Genomic DNA, 23,811 nt, shown 5'->3' on the forward strand with positions numbered 1-23,811 from the left:
CAATATTTAAAAAATATTAGACGAGTTAAGGCTACTTGGGAAGTTAGTCCATGTAATATCCAAAACTAATGTTCATCCATGATGTATTAATGTAATAATTTTTAGTTGCTCATGAAGAGGCGCTGTAAGCCGTGAGATGCTAGTGCGGTCAATGAAAACCAAGTTTTACCAGTTGTCAACGGCGATTTTCATTCGTCATGTCTCTATGACAGTGTGCCAAGTGTTTGTGATGATAGGAATTAGCCTATGTGGATAGAAATGGTGAACGGGTGAAAGTGAGTATTAGTCTGATCAGGTCATGTGTTATATATTCGAAAGCACCGAATGCTGGTAACATGTAATTCCACATCCACCACCAGAAACCGCTGTTTTCTATGTAAGTTACTTTGTCTTATTGTACGCACATTCCTGTCTTTGAATGAAACCAACCATTTAAAATGCAATAACTCAAAATACTCTCTTATGGATTAGCACTTTCTTTCGCCGACCTGTTCAACTGGTCATTATAAATGTATTAAATAATTCCCCGAGCAAAATGTACCTGGTAACTAACAGAGACGGTAAATTTTCTTCATTAAAATGAGCACAATCTATATGCAAAGTGTATAAAACCCAAACAGAAATAGTTTCGTTCAACCTCCCAGTTCCTTGCTATTCGCATAGAAGCAGGCTGAACTGCAATACCAAGGCCTGCAACAGGAGCATGTGCCGTAGGTATTTTCGGAGGCTCCACTGATGTGAGTCAGTGTCATTCAGTTATCTTCCGCTATTATGTTTTACGATACATATTACGTGGCAAAATACCAGTTTCGGTGAAAATCTTCATGGTACAGAAGTGAACAGCGCAAAACACTGGTGGATTACTCACAAGCACATGATGTCATTACCGAGCGAGGTGGCGCAGTGGTTCGACACTGGACTCGCATTCGGGAGGACGACGGTTCAATCCCGCGTCCGGCCATACTGATTTAGGTTTTCCGTGATTTCCCTAAATCACTCCAGGCAAATGCCGGGATGGTTCCTCTGAATGGGCACGGCCGACTTCCTTCCCCATCCTTCCCTAATCCGATGAGACCGATGACCACGCTGTCTGGTCTCCTTCCCCACAACCAACCAACCAACCAACCATGATGTCATCAGGACCGTTCTAACGTTGATACACGGTCAAAAAATGGCTCTGAGCACTATGCGACTTAACTTCTGAGGTCATCAGTCGCCTAGAACTTAGAACTAATTAAAACTAACTAACCTAAGGACATCGCACACATCCATGCCCGAGGCAGAATTCGAACCTGCGAGCGTAGCGTCGCTCGGCTCCAGACTGTAGCGCCTAGAACCGCACGGCCACTCCGGCCGGCTACACGGTCATGGAACACGATTTTACACCACGTTATTAATAATGAGCTAAACTGAACAATAAATTACGTTGAATAATAATAACAATATAATCAGGAGCTTCAACCCACAATGAAATTAATGATAATAGAAGAAGATTCAGAGCTAAATATGAAACACCTGATCACATCAATACCGGCTCGAAGTCAGTCGCCCAAGAAGATTACAGCAACAACCACAATCAGATAGTCACCATATTACTTCCAGCACATCGCGGAGGCAACAATGCAAGGAAAGACTAGAAACCTGTACAACAAAGATTAAAATACCCTTACCACTAAAAATGAACAGTTTCATGTACGCGCTTACGGAAAAGTTCCGATCCCCGGCCAGTGTAACACAGTAAACAAAACTGCTTTCCTATTTAAAAATAAAAAGAAGACAAAAAGTACCAACTGCTCCCGCTTAACTGAAGTATGCAAAACACATTGTTGTTTGTGTGGATAAAAATGTAAACACCATTCCCAGGCCTGCTGCGACAGACGGACTGCCGCCTACAAGGAGTAGGGACATGTGATCGCCATCTCGCTAATCCCTCCAGCCGTTAATGCTAGCAGATGAACCGGGCTATCCCACTGGTTCATTATTCAAACAGTTCCTCATTTGGCCTCGCGATGCTGAGTGGACACCATTCCAAAACTCACTACCTCCGCGGAATTACTGGAAATCGAACCTGAGTCCTTCCACACAGACGGAGCAGCTATGGAGACGGTCAGATGCAATGCATAATCAATAAATTGCTCAGAAGCGTTTTGCGCCTCCCGCATCTTTACGAAGATGGTTGGTTAGTTTCAAGGGGAAAAAAACGAAATTAAAAAAGAATATTGTACTGTGAAAGAAAGACACATCCAAAATAAAGGCAATGTGTTGAAAAGTGCACGTCTGTGAAATCAAAATATTTTGCTGGGAAATAGTATTGTGTTGCTCCACCCCATGTATTGTAATATGCTTGGATCGTCTTTAGCGTATTGTAAAGTGACCAGACGTTTCCATTTTGCCAGGATGGTTCCGATTTTTGGAGTGAAGACCCCTTGTCCCCAACGGGTACTGCCGGGATGCCTAAATATTCCGATTTTTAGAAATGAAAAAAAAATTATCGGTCATGTGAGGTTTCAACATATAAGAGGTGTGTTCAAACAATTCCGGAACTTGGTCCACAAATTTTTTCTACCCTTACCTATTACTTATTGTGCTTCGTCTCCTTCGAAATACTCTCCACAATTGATACAACTATTCCAACGCTGTTTCCACTTCCGGACGCAGTCTTCGTACGCCTTTTGCTGGATCAAAATGGCTCTGAGCACTACGGGACTTAACTGCTGAGGTCATCAGTCCCCTAGAACTTAGAACTAGTTAAACCCAACTAACCTAAGGGCAACACACACATCTATGCCCGAGGCGGGATTCGAACCTGTTACCGTAGCGGTCGCGCCGTTCTAGACTGTAGCGCCTAGAACCGCTCGGTTTTGCTGGATCACGCGAAGCGTCGTCTGAAAATTTTCTTTTATCTCGTCTATCGTTGCAAGTCTTCGTCCTTTAAACGGGGTTTTCAGCTTCGGAAATAAATTAAAAAAATTCGCAGGGGCCAGGTCTGGAGAGTACTTAGAATGAAACTGCACAGTGATTTCGTTTTATGTACAATAGTAACTCACCAACAGGGTGCGTTATCGTGACGCAGGAGCCATGAATTGTCTCGCCACATTTCAGGACCCTCTCATTTTCTCGCAGGCGTCGCAGCATGTCCCGATAGTACCATCGATTAAGAGTTTCAAATGTGCAAATGTGTGTGAATACCTATGGGGCTAAACCGCTGATGTCATCGGTTCCTAGACTTACACACTACTTAAACTAAGTTATGCTCAGAACAAAACACACACCCTTGCCCGAGGGAGGACTCGAACCTCCAGCGGGAGGGGCCACGCAGTCCGTTACATGGCACCTCAAACCATGCGGCCACTCTGCGAGGCGATTAAAAGTTTGTCCCTAAAACGTGAATTCATGACGAACTAATCCTTCAAAGTCAGAGAAAACTATCAGCATGGCTTTGACATTTGACCTAACCTGACGAGCTTTTTTCGGTCTTGGAGAATCTTTCCCGACGCATTGTGAAGCTTGAACCTTGGTCTCAACATCATAACCATAGGCTCAAGTCTAATCACCAGTTATCATTCTCTTAAGGAACATCTAGTTCTCGTTAGCGCGATCCAAAAGCACTTCACAGATTGCGAGGTGTAGGTCTTTCTGGTCTTGACTCATGAGCCGTGGGGCAAACTTTGGGGAAATACGATGAATTCCAAGACGCTGTGTGAGGATTTCATGACATGATCCAACTGAAACTGAAACTGCAACCTCTCGAATATCAGTCACATTGGCATGCACAGTTTCGTTGGCGTTCCTGACGTGAGCGTCGTCGGTAGACGTCAAAGCGCGTCCTGAACGAAGGTCACCTTTAACATCTGTCCCCCCATTTTTAAACCGTATCAGTAATTCGTAGCACCGAGTATGGCTTAAGCAGACATCACCGTCGGCTTTCTGCATCATTTGGTGTGTCTCTGTAAAGGTTTTATTGAGTTTCACGCAAAATTTAACGCAGACGCGTTGCTCCTCTAACTTTGTCATCTCGAAATTCGTTAACTGTGAATCACAATAAAGCACTGAACAATAACTAACATACAACAACGAAAATTCCGGCAAAAACATATTAAACACAGGCGTGTGCAGGGATGCCAACTGCATATCGCTCCAACACACCATGGGCTCGAAATTAAGAACGTTCCGGAATTTTTTGAACAAACCTCGTATTCCTGGCATTATAATAATATCTATCCTTTATTTCAATATCGTATCGCCTAATGTAAAATATCCTATCGCCCCGTATAATGAAATGGATTTACATGACCTACTTGATGATGTATTCGAGATCTTCAGTAATACATGCGCTGTAACTGGTATTACTGAGCTAGTTAGTTAGTTTGTTAGTTGGTTGCGTGTTCCATTGATCAATCACACGGTACGGTAGCCGTTACGATGTGGAACGTGTCAAGTGCACAAGAAATGCACATATGAAACAAGATTTTTTAATATATATATATATATATATATATATATATATATATATATATATATATATATATATATATTACAATACAGAGCTAAAGATTAATATTTCTATTATTTACCCCATTCCCTTAAATGCACGAAATGTATATACTATATTTATAGATTTATTTATTCCTATTCAAGAATTCATCTATGATATAGAAGGAGTTGTCAAATAGATATGATTTCAATTTATTTTTGAAGCTATTACTGCTGTCTGTCAGACATATTATTTCATCTGGTAATTTGTCGAAAATTTTTATAGGAGCATATTTTACCCTCTTCTGTGCCAAAGATAGGTTGAGTAAAAGATAGTGTAAGTCTTTCTTTTTTTCTGGTATTAGAATGATGAATGTCGCTGTTGTTTTTAAACTGGTCCATGTTGTTGAGAACAAATTTCATTAGTGAGTAAATGTACTGTGAGGCTGTTGTAAGAATTCCCAATCTTTTAAAAAGGTGTGCGACTATGAACCCCACACATTATTGTAACCATTTCCTTTTGAGCAGTGAATACTTTTTGTCTAAATCTTGAGTTACCCCAAAATATTATTCCATATGACATCAGAGAGTGACAGTATGCAAAGTATGTTAGCTTACTCATTTCTATATCCTCAAAATTGGCAATTGTTCTGATTGCAAAAGTTGCTGAATCTAGTCGCTTTACAAGATCCAAAATATGAATTTTCCAATTACGATTCTCATCTATATGTACACCCAAAAACTTAGTATACTCTACCCTGCCTACTGGCTTCTGTTGATGTGTTATATTTATTGAAGGAACTGTACTTTTTTTGCTCCAGAAAATTGGATGTACTGTGTTTTCTCAAAGTTTAGAGCAAGCCCATTTGCAGAAAACCAATTAATGGCTTTTCCAAAGACCTTATTTGTATCATTTTCAATTGGAGTTTCTTTTACTGGATTAATAATGATGCTTGTACCATCAATAAACAGTGTCAGTTCAGCTTTCTGTTTCAGATAGGAAGGGAGGTCATTTACATATATCAAGAACAGAAGGGAACACATGATTGAACCCTGTGGAACATCTAATGTAATTTCATCCCAGTTAGATGAAGTGGCAAATTTATTTAAATCACTTAACCCATATAAAGAAACTTTTTGTTTCCTACTGTGTAGGTATGACTTAAGCCACTGATGTGCTATTCCATTTATACCACAGAAATGAATAGTCACCATTATCATTGCAAAAGTGGAAGCTGTGTCTCAACTGTCCATTAACTGTATGTACCAGTGCCCTGTAATGTGTAAAATTTACCTTGAGAACTGTGACTCAAGAATATCCATTCTAAATGTTCCTTTCCTTCTTTGTAAGACTATATGCTGCTATTGATAACTTACTTATTTTGTAATTTCCGTAAGAGTATTGATCAGGAGTAGCCTGATACTGTGTATTGCATGAACTATAGAGCTTTGACATATAGTTTATCAATGACTTAGCTTCTAATGTGAACTGACCGGAAATTTGATAGGATGTTATCTTTGTTGATCTATTTGCTCATGAATTACTCATTGAAGGTGGACAAATATGATACCATCTTACTTCATCTATTGTGTATAAATAAATATTAATATTCAGATACCTTCCAACGCATTTGCATTATGGATTGGCTTTAGTTAATATCTATTTGAAAATTATATCTTATGTAATCGCATTGTCACAATTGTTACTTTTATTGCGGTTCAGTATACAATAATTGTTCACCTAATGTAGTGACATCTCGCCCTGTCCTGTCAGAATAATGCTGTGCAATAAAAAAACAGTATTACAACTTATAGTTCTTAACACTAAAATATGAATAAGTGAGAAGATACAATGTAAAATCTGCTTAGAAAGAACAGGATAGCCTGTGTATCTGAGCTACAAATAAATTTCACACAGTAACGTCTTGTACCATTGTTACATCTATCAAAGTTTTGATTATGGTGTTATGTCTGAATATTAGCGACTTCTGAAATTTGTCAACAAAATTGACAGTGAAATAGCACGCTATAAGCCTGTATTAAATGGTTGAAATATTGTGACATAAACTGTTCAGTGAAAGTGATGTCCCTCAGCAGCGAAGATGAATAAATGCTCATAGCTCTTACGGTACGCATTCAGAGCCCATGTTTACTGGACTTTTTTTTCTCCTTTTGATCCGTACTACCACCTTAAAAATAGAGAAGCAAAGAACTTCACTAGAAGACATTTGTCATACAGTAGCGAAGATGAACAAGTTTTCATTCCTCGCAAGGTATGCATTTTATATTTACTAGATATGTTTTTCTAGTTTTTAGTTCATATTACCGTCTATGAAAGTTTGTCGATGGAGTTCTGCTTCACCCTTGTATATGATTGTTTTTAAAGCACTATTACCCTCCATTCGGACAGAGAGCCACTGTGTCGGCTAGAATGGAAATGGTCCTCCAGAGGATATGTGAGTTGTCGATACCTGCAAGAGCTGAAGATGACGACATGCTCTTTCCTACTTTTACACACAATTACAGGTACATCCTGTGTCCATCGTATGAGCGCTTCGTTTTGCCTGAGTCACGCCTTTTACGTCTACTCTGCATTAACAGCTGTCACTTAAATTCAGATGTCTAAAGCCAAATAAAGCCACTTGAAGGCTATTCTAGGAACACTCCACTGTTTGAATCTTTCACTCTTTGTCGTTCACATACGACTTAAGTAATTAACGGTATAAAACTAGTGAATCTGTAAACATTTCTCTTAAATACACTGAAGAGCCAAAGAAACTGGTATATCTGCCTAATATCGTGTAGGGCCTACACGAGCACGCAGAATTGTCGCAACACAATGTGGCATGGACTCGACTAATGTCTGAAGTAGTGCTGGAGGGAACTGACACAATGAATCCAGCAGGGCTGCCCACAAATCCGTAAGAGAACGAGGGGGCGTAGTGCTTACAGCCATTTCAACCATTTTGTTTCTCATAAACATTTTTTCTTTTTGTAAGTCATGGAATCTCGTACGTCTGATGTTATAGGTGTACGGGCTACTAAATTAATATTGTAACCACAATAGCAGAGCGAAAATGCACTGTAGAACCACAGCTATAACAATACCTTAATAGCAAATAAATATATGCATTGCCTGATGCCTGATCATTGAATATGAAGCAAATTACGTGTTCCTTGACGATAAAGGGGAAATTATTTCCGCCGTGAGCTACACCTGCTGTAGCTAGAGTCGTCAGTTCAGCTAAAATACTTGCAAGAGAATCAAGAGTTACTTGAATCCAACCAAAAATTTATGAACTCGACACACTTTGACGTACTATTGTAATCTAATGGCAGTTACTGCGCGGAGTGACCCTTTCGCGAAACAAATATATTCATTTGTACATCACACACTGAAGAAAGCTTTTTTGTTTAGTTAATGAAGTCATCGTACGCACTCTCAGACCGTCCAAAACTTCCTGTATTATATTACTTTTATTATATTTCACATTGTATTTATTACTTATATTGAATTTAAATACTTATTTTTATCCATTTCGAATCCAAGCAGCACAATTACAGTTGCAAAAATGCAGAATATTTATTCCGTTAAAAAAATGAAAGTGAGATCTTTGCCTAGCAACAACAAACACACAGAATCGCTCCATTATAATTTGATACGTTCGGACTGATTATCTAATGGTGTAGTGATGATTTTTCGCCTATTCACTTCTTGTGTAACTTATGCGGAAAGTCAGCACTTTTGCGCCCGTTTCGCTTTGAGCGGCCCGACTTGAAGCGTAGTTGCAGAGGATGTGGCTTCGCTTTTGTTGAAGAAAACTGTAAGTAATCATATCTGCGTTTATACCACGCAATGTCTTTTCGACCTTAGTGCCACCGAACCGTCTTTTTAATCTTTAATTAATTAAAAGCGGCTAATAAACTTACGAAAACGTATAAACTATAATAAACTTACGAAAACGTATAAACTATCTCCGATTTGTTTGGATATTATTTCGTAAAGAAATGTAATATCTTTGATTTGCAATGAGACGTTTTTAAGCGACGTATGACGTAAGTTTTTTTAGAAATTCGTAGCGATTTCCGAGATGGTCGGTAGACTGAGACCTAACAGCAGAGCTTTTACAATCATTATTGTCATACTTTTTGCGCTTCTCCGGACAATGTCGCGACTTCCAAGTTGGTCTTCAGGTTGGGACCTGAAGAACACTTTCTTAAACTACTACGAGTGAAGCGAGCAGCATTGACTTGGTTTTCACACACTTTTGCTGCTTCTGTTGTTGTCGATATTTCCGATATGGTGGTCAAGTTGTGAACTAAGCTCTTAGCTTAAACTTATTTAAAAATATCGTTTTATATTATGGCGCAAATGTTTATATTTCACTGATCCAATCTGTCATTGGCTCCGCAATGTTATGTCATCGTTTAATATCACACGTTGCCAACTGCCATCCTGCATTTCGCAATTCTGTCTTAGAAAATAATTTTTAGAAAAGTTTTATGGCTTTTTACTACTATTAGTCTACTTTTCATTTTTGTATCTGTGTACATAAGAGATGAGCAGATCTTGTAATCTGCTTCGGACTCTGCTAACGTTTTACCAAAAGTCGGAGAATTTGTTTTAATAGGATTTTATTCAGAATTTCTACGTTTTTAAAATGAAGAATTCCGTTAACGGTAAGCAACTGTCTTATAAACTGGGAGTGTAAGTAAATATTTTGTCATTTGAAAAGTAACACTCATACATCTCCATCTACATCTACATGGATACTCTGCAAATCACATTTAAGTGCCTGGCAGAGGGTTCCTCGAACCACCTCCACAATTCTCTGTTATTCCAATCTCGTAAAGCGCGCGAGAAGAATTAACACCTATATCTTTCCGTACGACCTCTGATTTCCCTTATTTTATCTTGGTGAGCGTTCTTCCCTATGTAAGTCGGTGTCAACAAAATATTTTTGCATTCGGAGGAGAAAGTTGGTGATTGGAATTTCGCGAGAAGATTCCGTCGCAACGAAAAACGCCTTTCTTTTAATGATGTCCATCCCAAATCCTGTATCATTTCTGTGACACTCTCTCCCATATTTCGCGATAATACAAAACGTGCTGCCTTTCTTTGAACTTTTTCGATGTACTCAGTCAGTCCTATCTGGTAAGGATCCCACTCCGCGCAACAGTATTCTAGACGTGGACGGACAAGCGTAGTGTAGGCAGTCCCCTTAGTAGGTCTGTTACATTTTCTAAGTGTCCTGCCAATAAAACTAAGTCTTTGGTTAGCTTTCCCCACAACACTTTCTGTGTGTTCCTTCCAATTTAAATTGTTCGTAATGGTAATACCTAGGTATTTAGTTGAATTTAGGGCTTTTAGATTAGACTGATTTATCGTGTATCCCAAGTTAAACGCGTTCCTTTTAGCACTGATGTGGATGCTCTCACACTTTTCGTTATTTAAGGTCAACTGCCACTTTTCGCACCGTTCCGGTATTTCTTCTAAATCGTTTTGCTATTTGTTTTGATCTTCAGATGACTTTATTAGTAGATAAACGACAGCATCATCTGCAAACAACCGAAGACGGCTGCTTGAATTGTCTCCCAAATCGTTTAAATAGATAAGGAACAGCAAAGGGCCTATAACACTACCTTGGGGAACGCAAGAAATCACTTCTGTTTTACTCCATGACTTTCCGTCAATTTCTACGAACTGTGTGACCTCTCTAACAGGAAATCACACATCCAGCCACATAACTGAGACGACATTCCATAAGCACGCAATTTCACCAAGAGCCGCTTGTGTGGTACAGTATCAAAAGCCTTCTGGAAATCCAGAAATACGGAATCGATCTGAAATCCCTTGTCAATAGTACTCAGCGCTCTATGTGAATAAAGAGCTAGTTGTGTTTCACAGGAACGATGTTTTCTAAACCCATGTTGACTGTGCGTCAATAGGCGGTTTTCTTCGAGGTAATTCTTATGTTCGAACACAATATGTGTTCTAAAATCCTGTTGCATATCTATGTTAACGATATGGGCGTGTAATTTAGTGGATTACTCCTTATTTCCTTTAATTTAGCAATGAGGCAGGGAAAGAAAACATCACCAATTTAGCACGATACTTAGAACTAACAATGACAAATGACTATCCGTTATAACAATGACAACGATGTCAGGGAAGTCCAAACAGAATTGAAATGGTACATTTTCAGTGTTCGTTTTATTTTTCAGTAGGCCACATACGAGTGAATTGCCATAAATAAAAACTACTGAAGCTTCATGAGTTAGAAATTACAACGAAATTATAACTGAAGAGAAATTGCCAGACAGTCAACCCATGGCGCGCAAATCAACACAGACTATATTCAGCCTGTATTTGAGAATGAGAGCACTTAGCGACTTACAACCATCTTTACGAATAATCTCAAACCTTTTCGAAACTTTTTCTCGCTGACATAATTCCCCCCCCCCCCCCCCCCACACACACACACACGCAAACTCACACACACGCAACGGAATAGAAAGAGTTTTCCGCATACTACATTTACTCTCTACATTCAGTAAAACTTTATCATCAGAAACAAAGTTTTAATTTCTTACTTCTTTACCAGATGGCAGTTACAAGAGTCGAGGGACATGAAAGGGAAGCAGTGGTTGGGAAGGCAGTGAGACAGGGTTGTAGCCTCTCCCCGATGTTATTCAATCTGTATATTGAGCAAGCAGTAAAGGAAACAAAAGAAAAAAAAAGAAAAAATTCGGAGTAGGTATTGTAAGGTTTCAGGCAAATCCAACACCTTCCATGAAAACCTTGACATGATAAGCAAATCCAGTAGTATGTCACATAGCTCCGAATAAATCGTGACATTAAATTAACCAAAGTAATACGAGCAACGAGTGAGCAAATGGAATACCACAGACTAACACAAGAATGCCTAAATGCATGTCATACCTTCCCACCGTGACAGACGCAGTTCCGAGGGGAGAAATGAGAACAGAAGCCGAGAGCAGAACCGTGTTAAGCTGGAAGGCCCTACGATAAGGGACGGACACCCACGTTGCCAGCTAACCGCTAGGACCACCCCCCAGCCCATGTTAAAAGCTAGAGCCCTCCAGAAGAACAGTATAGATCTTACGATAACACTAAAAGGACCACCCCAGCCGAAAGCTTTAGCGTGAGACTTTTTCGCATCTCGGTTACGTCAGGACCACCCCCCAGACCATGTTAAAAGATAGAGCCTTCCAGAAGAGCAGTATAGATCTTACGATAACACTAAAAGGACGACACCAGCTGCAAGTTTTAGTGTGAGACTTTTTCGCGTCTCTGTTACGTTGCAAACTTTAAAAACATTGCCCCACCACAAAATGTATAACGTTTCTCATTGGATAGACAGAATTTTTGTAGGTGGAGCTTAAGGTTAACATTGAGACCCTGATTGGTCAGATGAAAATACAGCCAGATAGTTGATTTAAACCAACTTCGGTAAATTGTAGTAAGGAGAAGTTAGGAGAGAGTTGCTTCCGAGACGGCGAGGTGAGCTGAGCTGTGCTGTCCGCCGCCCCCTGACGAACACCGACAAGGTAATGAACGCATGCGATGCCGCATAACAGCACATAAAGCTTCACTCAGAACTGCAGAAGTCTCATCTGTTACACCCCCTTTTTGCGTAATACTAGTGTCAATTAAAGCTCATGGTGTTCACATTTGCCACTTGAAGTAAAATCTGAAACGTGATGATTTTTCTGTTATATAGTTATTGAGAAGCCACATCAGCCACTGTAATTTACGACAAGTTAGATAAGTAATTAAAGATAATTGAGGGTCACTGTAGACCATTTTGATAGTTTTCTCTTTTGTGAAACTTAATTTAAACCTAGATTACAGATGCGATATGGCATAGGTCATCCTTCGATCCATTGTAGAACTTGGAAATCCATTCAGAGAATATTCGTTCACATTTTTGTTGAACGCAGTTGGTTTTTACCATCCTGTATTAAAACATTTCCTTTTATCAGTAGTGCAATTTATAAACAATATTTTGTAAGCAGAATAAAATTTCCAATGGTAAACTTAACTGCTTTAGCGACGTTATTTTACCAGCTAACTAAAAATAGGAAAGCCTTGAACCCCTTCCACTAAATTTAGTTAGTATTAAGATTCTTTTACAAGGAGTTCAGTGGAGCTGACGCTGAAATCATTAAGTATTTGGTTATATCATCGCTAGTCTCACTGAACTCTTCTGAACTCTACATGTCATGTGTGGTCTGACGTATCCTTACAAGCAACAGGTGCCAGGTTCAAACTAGTCAATTCCCTAAAAAACACGCTCAGAGCGTCGTTGCGCGAAAGTGATAGGAAGACACGATATAGAACAGCAGAAACCACGCAGAATGTTAAGAGTATTAAAAGCCATGGACAAGAAAGAAAAACTTTGAGGTTCGCCGATGACATTGTAATTCTGTCAGAGACAGCAAAGGACGTCGAAGGGCAGCTGAACGGAATGGACAGTGTCTTGAAAGGAAGATATAAGACGAACATCAACAAAGGCAAAACGAGGATAATGGAATGTAATCGAATTAAGTCGGGTGATGTTGAGGGAATTAGATTAGGAAATGAGACACTTAAAGTAGTAAAGGAGTTTTGCTATTTGGGGAGCAAAATAACTGATGATGGTCGAGGTAGAGAGGATATAAAATGTAGATTGGCAATGGCAAGGAAAGCTTTTCTGAAAAAGAGAAATTTGTTAATATCGAGTAGAGATTTAAGTGTCAGGAAGTCGTTTCTGAAAGTATTTGTATGGAGTGTAGCCATGTACAGAAGTGAAACATGGACGATAAATAGTTTAGATAAGAAGAGAATAGAAGCTTTCGAAACGTGGTGCTACAGAAGAATGCTGAAGATTAGATGGGTAGATCACATAACTAATGAGGAGGTATTGAACAGAATTGAGGAGGAGTTTGTGGCACAACTTGACAAGAAGGGATAGGTTGGTAGGACATGTTCTGAGGCATCAAGTGATCACCAATTTAGTATTGGAGGGCAGCGTGGAGGGTAAAAATCGCAGAGGGAGACCAAGCGATGAATACACTAAGCAGATTCAGAAGGATGTAGGTTGCACACGATAGAGTAGGATGGAGAGCTGCATCAGACCAGTCTCAGGACTGAAGACAACAACAACAACGTCTTTACTACTAACTTTATTCACTACACATTTTCAGACAGTATCCACATGTGCCACTGTACATTACATCATTGTATGACACAAAGTTCAGGAGATATGCTGTCATAAGCTCTGAGATATGTGAAAAACCATTTTTTTTTTAAAGTGGGGTGCAAATTATTCAGAACATAATTAGGGCCTTGCGTCTTCAACCACAAATGTTTTACATACTTAACGTCAAATATTTAACACAATAACACATTTGTAAAGTAATCAGAATCTGAAATATTTTTATACAGAACGGTATATTATCGACATAGAAAGGCTATCGACGCATTAACGGAGCTCTGGGTGGCAGCAACCAGCAATTCCGGCCGCCATATTTTGTAATGTCAACATACGGAATTACATTAATGAGGTGGATGCAACGAAAGGTTTGTTTTGTGATCGAAATCTAACGTGAGACTACTTTTCTGAATCATAAATCATGGCCATGTATGTTCAAAGTGGTAAAATGTGTATTAAGGAATTGTCAAATATCAATAGATATGAATCATTTTCTCTTAAGTTTACATCTTCATGTATTCAGTATGTTGAGACACAGACCGAATTTATTTACTGGATGTTGTCACTAAATGGCTTCCCCTGACTATGGAGAGGAATGTCACTATTGCATTCTGATAAATCTGTTGTTAAAACATTGCTTCATTTGCTGATTTGTGCAAAACTAAACAAACAGAAGACAGAGAGCAAAACAGATAAGACGAATTTGATATTGTTTAAAGGACATTGATTGGCCTTTCTTGTAATCTGTTATACTTAATAAGAAACACAACATCAGTTACATTTTAATGTCAAATAACTGTACGCCTAGAAAACAGAACTTGTCAAATACTCTATATCATAAACGTGTTTCATTTCATTTCTCTTTGTTCCCACCACCTTTACAACAGAAATATTAGATTGTCTGTAGAGATTTGTTTTGCAGCTCATCGTAAGCCTGAGACTAGAAACAATGGTTTTGCTTGTTAAAGAGTAATAATTGTTTTTATGCCATGCAAGCACAGCAACAGTTTAACAGCACATTTGTGACGTCATGTAGCATGATGAATCATGTAACAGGTTACACAAATGTAAGAATTTTCAACTTAAATGAAGTGATCTTGAGGCTTCTGGTAATAGCTCTTTTCCGAGAAAGAAATATCCGAACGCTGTATGGTATAAAACATGACAGTCTTGGCTTCTATTAGCCACAAAAAACGTCATAATGGAAAACAACAATGACCTTGCCCACACACTTTTTTTTACTCGACTATCGCTTGCTTTCATTAGAAAAATCAACGATCTGTCCAGTGTACCTCTGATAAATATGCTATTAAGAGTGAAATGTCATTCGTCTCAGAAGTGGAATAACCGAATTTAATAGTTATAAATGAATAAGCCTGTATCTGGGAAAGACACATTGGCGATCACAAAAATACGCATATTTACACTATCGTAAAGTCACCAAAATAATGCACCAGCTCGCATTTCGCAAATATCACCTTTAAGATACCGTACTACACGACAAACGCATTTCACAATGGGAATTAATTCCCGAAACGCGTCGTTTCTGTGACCAGCAGCAGCAAATGCTACTGTATAACAAAAACAAACGTAAGATTCCGTCCTAGCAGACGTCTGACATCGCCCAACCAGACATTGCAAAGCGATGCAGTTATCTATAATGAAGTACTATCTTAAAGAAACAACATAAATATACAGTCAGATCGTGATGAGATTTCATAGTGGTGCAGAGATTGTCAACTTGCCTTACATGTTCATAAAATGAAAAAACTTAGTGTCCCATGACTTTAACGTCAGTGAATCACTGCTGTAATCGACCAACTCACACAAATACCTGGGTGTAACTTTTTGTAGGGATATGAAGTGGAATGATCAAATCGGTTCACTCATGAGTAAAACAGGTGGTAGATCTCGGTTTATTGGTCGAACACTGAGGAAGTGCAATTTATCTACAAAGGAAATCGCTTACAAATAACTCGTGCGACCGGTCCTAGAATATTGCTGAAGTGTGTGGGACCCGTATCCGATACGATTGACTGGGAATACTGAACGTGTACAGAGAAGGGCAGCACGAATTGTCACAGGTTTCTTTATCCGTGGAAGAGTGTCACAGAGATTCTGAAGGAACTGAGCTGGAAGACTTCTGAAGATAGACGTAAACTACCCCGAGAAAGTCTATTAACAAAATTTTCAAGAACCGGCTTTAAATGATTGCTCTAGGAAAATACTACAACCGCCTTCGTATCGCCGGCATAAGGATCGTGATGATAAGATTAAAACAATTACTGGACGCACAGGGGCCTTCAAACAACCATTATTCCCGCGATCCATACGTTTATGGAACAGGAAAAAACAATAATAACTGGTTCAGTGAGACGTACCCTCTGCCATGCTCCTTACGGTGGTTTGCAGTGTATGGATGTAAATGTAGATATAGACACTGCGGCTAAGTTTCCAATGTTGTTTATATGGGCCGTTGGTTTTGTACAAGGAATTCGATTCCTTTAAGAATGTGGTTGACGAGGGGTGGAGGGCGAGTTACTAGCAATTTGCTAAGCTGAAACAACGAACATGGAGCATTTTTCCATCGTCTACAATGTCCAAAAGTGATATGTCTTGTAGAGGCCACGCTTTGCAAAGCACTCATTAACTTTAATAAGTAAATGTTCACCTAGTGAGCTGTCTTTCATTGCAGTGATATCATTAACACTGCAGATAGAACTCAGCAGCTACACAGTGTCAGTAACGTCTGCGCTTTAATACAGAGCAAGAGAATGCCAGTCAGACTGCTTACGCATAACTGAAGACTAGAAATAAAAAAGGGTCTTCAGTGCGAATATCATGAATTTGAGGAAAACAGGTTTAAGATACTAGGTAATTAACGGTCATAACGGAAGTTTTAAATGTTTTATTGGAAAGTTAAGCCTAGTCTGGATCTAGTTTCGAACGGAAATTACAGGCATTTTATTGTAATAGCTTGCCTAGTATGGATCTAATTTCGAAAGGAAATTACAAACATTGTATTGTAATAGTATGAGAAACTTACTGAAAGTAGAAATGCAATGAAAAGCTATAAATGCCACAGTTCAGTACTCAACAGAAAGATGGAAAAAGTTCATTCCGTTTTTGTAAAACTGTATGTGGTCGTTATTTGTTAGGTACTGCATCATTTCAAACAAATCCTTCTTCTTTTCTTCACAGATCTAAATTGTAACAGCCAGCTTAGACAGTTGTATTTTCTTGATGTCCTGTACTTGTACACATTTTCTCAAAATTGGGGTACCTTCACAGACCTCGATTTCACTTAACATTCTCCTGGTCTTAACTAGATAAGGTTTATGTTTACCGAAACATAGCCACTGCACTATGTATATGATCAGATTTGCTGTGTTTATATTACCATATGCTGCAGACTTGAAATCTAAGAAGTAAAACAGCTTTATTTGTCTTGATTACCATATCATGTCCTTTACATCTTCTGGAACAATACATTTGGAAACTCACGAACAAATATTCTGTCCAGTTATGGTGTAGGTAATCGATCAGTAATAAGACTTCCTTCCTGTGCTGGACAAGCTTTCGCAGGAATACATTTATTTCTTAAACTTATGCATTCATTCCCTCCATTTTTCAGCTTTTCCCTATTGTTGCCAATGTGCTGTCTCCTTTGATTCGCCGTTTCTTTCCTCTCAAACTGTTCAAACATCTGCTAGCTCCATCATTTTATTTAAAGCTATCATTTTTTTCATATTTCAAGAGCGTATCCCGTAGCTGAGCTTAATGGTGAGTCGGGGACGGGGCGTGGGATGTGAGGTCGTGAGGGACCTATGTTAGTTACGCAGTAAATAACGAAATAGTTTTGAGTTTTCACGGCAAATGGCTCAAGGTACACTAGCTAGTAGTCAGTATCCATTTCATATACTACCTTTTTTCAAACTAGTACTGAATTAACCCTAGGACGCCTAAGGGGGGGCGAGGGGGGGGGGTGTACTTTGAACCCACAATTTGCAAAGAAAAAATAAATAAACTTATTATGGGTCCGACAACCTCCCCCCCTGCCCCCCCCCCGCCCCCACCCCCCACCTTAGGCTTCCATGCTATAGAAAATTTCCCTTAGTAGGATTTCGTGTTTCTCATCTCTACAACAATGCAACTTAGTTTCTTGTTGGTTGGTATTCTTGATATTCACAACAATCGGTTTACTTTCAGAGGAAGTGATTGTTGATGTCAGTCAGCTGTTATTTATCTTGTAAACTTGCAGTGAGTTAGTGCAGCTCCCTACTGTTCACACCCAGACTTAGAAATGACTAAAAGAATGCGTGACTCGTCTTTAGAAAGAGTTCTGAAAGAAATTTTAGATGAAAATTCTGACTCGGGGAGTGAAAGTGAATATGAGGATGGTGTTATGGAGTATGATTCAGATCGGGAAAGTGATGTGGATGTTAGAGAAAATTAAGATAGCGCAGCTTCAGGCAGTGACCAACCAGGATGTTATCGTGGCAAAGTCTGGAAGAAGGTACGTAACCACACAGCCTAGAATTCCTCGGAGGTCTGTTGCTAATATAGTAAGATAGCAGGCAGGAGTAACTCCAGCTGGTGTTTGCCATTCACCTGGAGAAGCCTTGAAGTTGCTTCTTACGCCTGACATCATGGATGTTATAGTAAAACATTCAAATGAAGAGGGCCTGACATCATGGATGTTATAGTAAAACATTCAAATGAAGAGGCAGTTAGGCGAAATGTTACTTTGACTAATGAGAAAGAATTGTATGCCTTTATAGGAATCCTGATACTCACGGGGGCAAATAAGGACAATTCTGTCAGTGTACACGATCTTTGGTCAGACCTAATGCGTCGGCCAGTTTACAAGGGTATTACGGCAAGAGAACGTTTCAAGGGCCTTATTGCAATCATAAGGTTTGATGACAAAAGTACCCGCCAGCTAAGAAGGGAAGCACACAAGTTCTCAGCAATCCGTGATGTTTTCAACAAAGTGAATGATAGGTTTCCACTACTGTATAAACCAGGGGTCCACCTCACCATTGATGAGATAATCAGCTTGGTTAGAGGGCGCTGCCCCTTCAAAATATTTATGAAGGATAAACCGGGCAAGTATGGCATCCTTATATGCATGATGTCCGATGCAGTTGACAGATACGTCTTGAATATGGAACCCTATGCAGGTAATGTTCAGAATTTGTCGAAAAAAGAATGGGGTTCAGCAGCTGTCGTCAAACGTCTGGTAGCACCTGTGAAAAATACTGATCGAAATATAACTACAGACTGATACTACACATCGGTGGATTTGGCGGAAGAGTTATACCAAGACTACAAAGTTACTACAGTAGGAACTCTCCAGTCAAACAGGAAGCATATTCCAGACATAATGAAGAACACGTCAAATCGAGAGCTATATTCATCAATGTTCTTGTTCACAGACCCATCAACAGGTAGGCCTCCAGTAACTTTGGTGTCCTACATAGCAAAAACGGAACCAAGTAAAACCTTACTGATGTTGTCAACAATGCGCCAAGATAAAGGCATTGTTGGAGGAGAGAAGAATAAAACCGAGATAAATGCATATTATAATTCCACTAAAGGTGGAATTGATACCATTGATCAAATGGCGCGTATGTACACCTGCAAGAGGGGAACAAAGAGATGGGCTCTATCTGTATTTTACTCTCTCATCGACATTTGTGCTATCAATGCAACCATCATATTCATCCAGCAACATCCAAGATGGAATGAATTGAAACACAACAAACGGAAACTTTATCTTCTGCAAGCTGGGACGGAACTAGAGAAATTGCAGGTAGAAGAAAGAAGTGCCAATGCAAGAGGGTTATCTAACCAAATTGTTCAATCAATGGAGACTATTCTACAAACGAAAATCAAAGAAGTGACAACAGAAGCACGTCAGCCTCCTGCAGGGAAAGGTCGGTGCCATATTTGTGTAAGAGAAGCTAAAATAAAGAAGCAGAAGTACAACAATCTAAGTAAACCAAAATAGTTTTGTAGACAGTGTCATAAACATGTGTGTAACACACATTCAGAAAAAAAATTGTGAAGTGTGTCTCTTGCCTTGAAGTTGAGGACTCAGAGTAGTCTATTGTATACGAACACATCTGTATTTTGTACTGTAATATGTCAATTTTTTATTCACCCAATCCAATATTTATAACAATTAACAACAATTATAAACCGATGTCTTAGTTAAAATACATAAACCATTTTGAAAGTTGTAATTTTTCGTCAGTAAACTTATTTAATACCTGTGGGCTCGTCGAACCCTCCCCCCCCCCCCCTCCTAGGCATCCAAGTTAGAAAAAAAGGCTTGGCCGTCCTAGGGTTAACACACAGAGGCTGGATGTGACTTCAACTTCCGAAAACACTTTTCTAGAGAGGGCACAGCTGAGTTACATCCATGGCTGCTGGAACCTCTTAAGTACTGGTCGCTTCAATATAAAAAAATAAAAATTATGCAAATATAAAATTTACAAAGAGACTGAGAGTCCACAATATACAGGCAGTACAGTACAGGCTAGTACAGGATCAGTTCAGCTGTTTGGAATCGTTTCGATACGACAGTTTTGCATCTGCCCTAGTTGTCATGGTCACCACCATGCATTTCGTTACTAACCTAAAATTTTTTAACTGAATGATTAGAATTAGTATCCGATTTCCAACTCCTAACCAACATGGAAGGCTCTCATTACCAAGAGGACCCCATTAGATCCACACACACCTGCACACACACACGCACAAAATTTTTCCTCATTTATTTACACAGTCACCATTGTCCTACACAGAGCCCAATTTACGCATGGGTCAGATAGGCCCGGTCCTAGCGCGCCGGAAGGAAAGAGAGCGCCGAGAGACTTCGATCGGCACTTGAATTTTCGACAGGCTTGGATACAGAAAAGACAAATAAAAGGATTGATCTAAAGGAATTTGAAAACATTAAGACACACCAGCAACACTGTCGTTAATTCGGATCCTAGGCGGTTAATATTGCTGTACGATATTGTGCAATATTACTGTAGTTCTCCCTACCCTGCCCTGGTTCGAAATTTTGAACGATCAAGGTATTGTTGCTATTTAAAGTGCTCTATGTCCTTTCAAGCAGAAGGGAAAAAAAGATGGAAAATTGGGGAGCGTCAAAAATTCCCTCACTAAAAGTCTTCAGAAAACTGAGGCTGAACTACAAATGATTGCCCTATGTTTGGCAACTAAAAAAGCAAGACGACCACACTCGTAGCTGTGCAGGTACGCTCTCTTCATGTGTCTCAACATTATATAATGTCACCAGTCATTTGTACAATGAGATGCACATTAACGTGTATAATCTTTCTTCTCAATTTGAACTCCTTTTAGTTGATAAATGGAACACTGAACCAAAAAAGACGGGAGACCGTACTTCAACGAAAAATGTGAGCGACTGGCAAGATTATTGTCAAAATGCACAATATTTATCAGTTAGTGCACTGTATTCAGAAGTTTTTGATATGTTCGGTATTACTCCGCAATCTCTCAATCTAACCCGGTACAACATTATTGTATAACTGGAAGTACTGAGCAATTACATTGACCTTCTACGGGCCACTTACTGTAGCGTTTGGTTCATAATTGTTAATGTTGCTAGTCGGAACTGCTGTATAGTTATCTTTTGCATCGAATCGTATGCAAACTGACATTGCTTTGGTTCTCAGCTGCCGTCTTCAGGAGTGTTCACTATTAGCATTGTTTAAGAAGTATCCAGTACTATGAGCGGCAAGAACAAACTAAATGGTACACAAAATAGGAAAGGAACAATTGAACGAAAAAGAAAGATATTGTTCAGGCTAAAAGATTCATTACACATGTTTTTTCTAAGCACGAAAATGGAAATTTGAACTGCCAGGTCTGTAATATTAACAGGTAATATTAACAGGTGAAATTTCGATACCATTTAATGAAAAAGAACTAGTGATAGTGCTCGGGGGAAAGGACAGAAGGGGTTGAAAGCCGAATACACTTGGGCACCACCTCTTGTAAATCCGGCCCTACTTCTGCAGAGGAGATCTTCTTCCACCTAAACCTCCTACACATAATACCATCCCATGGGATATACACCACGCCAGAACTAAAACTTCTTCAGCACGTAACTGTCTACAAAATGTTTACGAGTAGGAGGTGATGGGAGATGTAGTATTAAAGTGCTCGTAAGCTCATACGCAGTGTGTTGTGTCTAGCCAATTCTGAAAGGCACAGGTTACTTTCAGAAGTATTTGACACTGCACCTCAGATATTATTTGTGTTTTCACCACCATGAAATCTGCCTCGAGCTCTCTTTTTATTCTAGAAACACAAGTAGCACGGTGTGACATGAAGACTGTGCTAGTTTTAACTTTTTACGGGTTTTGCGTATCACTGCATGGTCCACTTCTTGGTCTCTATAATGCCATTAGAAAGCATGTTTCACCTCTACCGATAATCGTGACGTGTCCTAACCTACACATCACCGGATTGCGAGCACCGCCTTGGCGTCTCCAGTTTATGTCGAAGTTAGTGTGACTAGCTTATCCGGGCACCAGTATTATAACTACCCTGAACATACACAAACCAAGCGCCAACTTAAACTCTGGCGGATGGGTACACGTCAAGATTAGTGGGACACAACTGATAACGGTCGTAGAGTATATGACTTCCTCCACAACCTAAGGATATACAATAAAATGAATACATCAGTTTACGAGACTGCTGCGCCTGAGACAGCAAAACTGTTCTCCGCTACAAAACGAGAGGGGTAAAGTGTCGTAAATAATTTGTGAGCGACGAGAGTCAGCACATAGCATCGGCTGATTCCTGCCACCCTTAAGCGTATGTAGGCAATTTTTCACACAAGTACGTCCGCTGACTCACCTGCGGAGTCGATATCAGCGGTCACGGAGACCAGCCCCCAGCCGAGCACGAAGAAGAGCAGTGGGCGCCCCATCGCGTACTTCTCGCGAGGTGCCTGGCCGCGCTGTCTTAAGCGCTGCGCGCGGCGACCATTACCCTAATGGCAGATTGATTGCCTGCCGATAAGCGGGGGAAGTCAAGACGTCAGTACTCTCCACTCTCCCAGACTCCCGATGGAGCTTCAATGGAGACGAAAACTGGCTTCTGTGAGAGCAGCATAAATAACTGTTGCAAAATGGAACAAAAGCACCACGTTTGTAAAGAGAGCAAGAACGTATAAACGACGGTCGTATCGCATTTGCATTGTGTTGGGCTCAGTTACGTTCGGAAGGTCAGAAATAAAAATAAAGTATGTACAAGAATATTCTGAGTTTCGCTTCGTGATGATTATTATACCAACTGGAACGTGTTGACGTCATCGGTAAATCATTCTACAACTACAAATATGTAGGGTTATTCATCTACAGGGTGTCTAAGAAGTGCCTGTACACCTCTTGAGTACAAATTCAAGAGATGTACAGGCACTTCTTAGACACTGGGAAATAAATAGTTATTTTACTGGTATGTCTGCTCTGAAGCTGAAAAAAAAAAAAAAAAACATTCTACCAGTGTTACATGGTTTGGTTCCGGTATTGCATTCTTTCATTTCTCAAGCTACGGCTGATATGAGCTTTTACAGTTACGTTTTTGAAGAATAAGTAATGACGTGTATCTGGGTGCACGAACTCCCAAAGATAGGACAAAAAATGACAGCGATAATTATTGTGTTTAGAGATCCCCTTGGCAAAGCCACACCGCAACTGCTTGCTTGGGAGAAAAGTACTTTTGCTTTAGGCAGTGTCAAAAACTGGGCGCGTGGTGCACGGTTAGACGTGAGAGGAAATGAGCGCCGGCATTGCTCAGTCAACTGACGTGTTGAACACTACTGCAGAAAAAGAAGATGAGTATTCGGCAATTACACTACTGGCCATTAAAATTGCTACACCACGAAGATGACGTGCTGCAGATGCGAAATTTAACCGATAGGAAGAAGATGCTGTGATATGCAAATGATTAGCCCCTCAGAGCATTCGCACAAGGTTGGCGCCGGGGGCGACACCTACAACGTGCTGACATGAGGAAAGTTTCCAACCGATTTCTCATACACAAACAGCAGTTGACGGCGTTGCCTGGTGAA

The 23,811-nt window shown here is 39.8% G+C and overlaps 1 protein-coding gene across 1 annotated transcript in view; it reads right to left on the reverse strand.

The window, feature by feature from the left end:
• Window positions 1-22,694, reverse strand: part of LOC124596553 — a 90,719-nt gene extending 68,025 nt beyond the window's left edge. Inside the window, exon 1 of the mRNA XM_047135741.1 lies at window positions 22,596-22,694. Within this exon, the coding sequence (XP_046991697.1) occupies window positions 22,596-22,668 (73 nt within the window). The 5' untranslated portion in view covers window positions 22,669-22,694. The remainder of the gene's footprint in view (window positions 1-22,595) is intronic.
• Window positions 22,695-23,811: the final 1,117 nt, after the last annotated feature.

This window comes from Schistocerca americana, chromosome 1 (genome assembly GCF_021461395.2).
Source record: "Schistocerca americana isolate TAMUIC-IGC-003095 chromosome 1, iqSchAmer2.1, whole genome shotgun sequence".
Classification (NCBI taxonomy): Eukaryota; Metazoa; Arthropoda; class Insecta; order Orthoptera; family Acrididae; genus Schistocerca; species Schistocerca americana.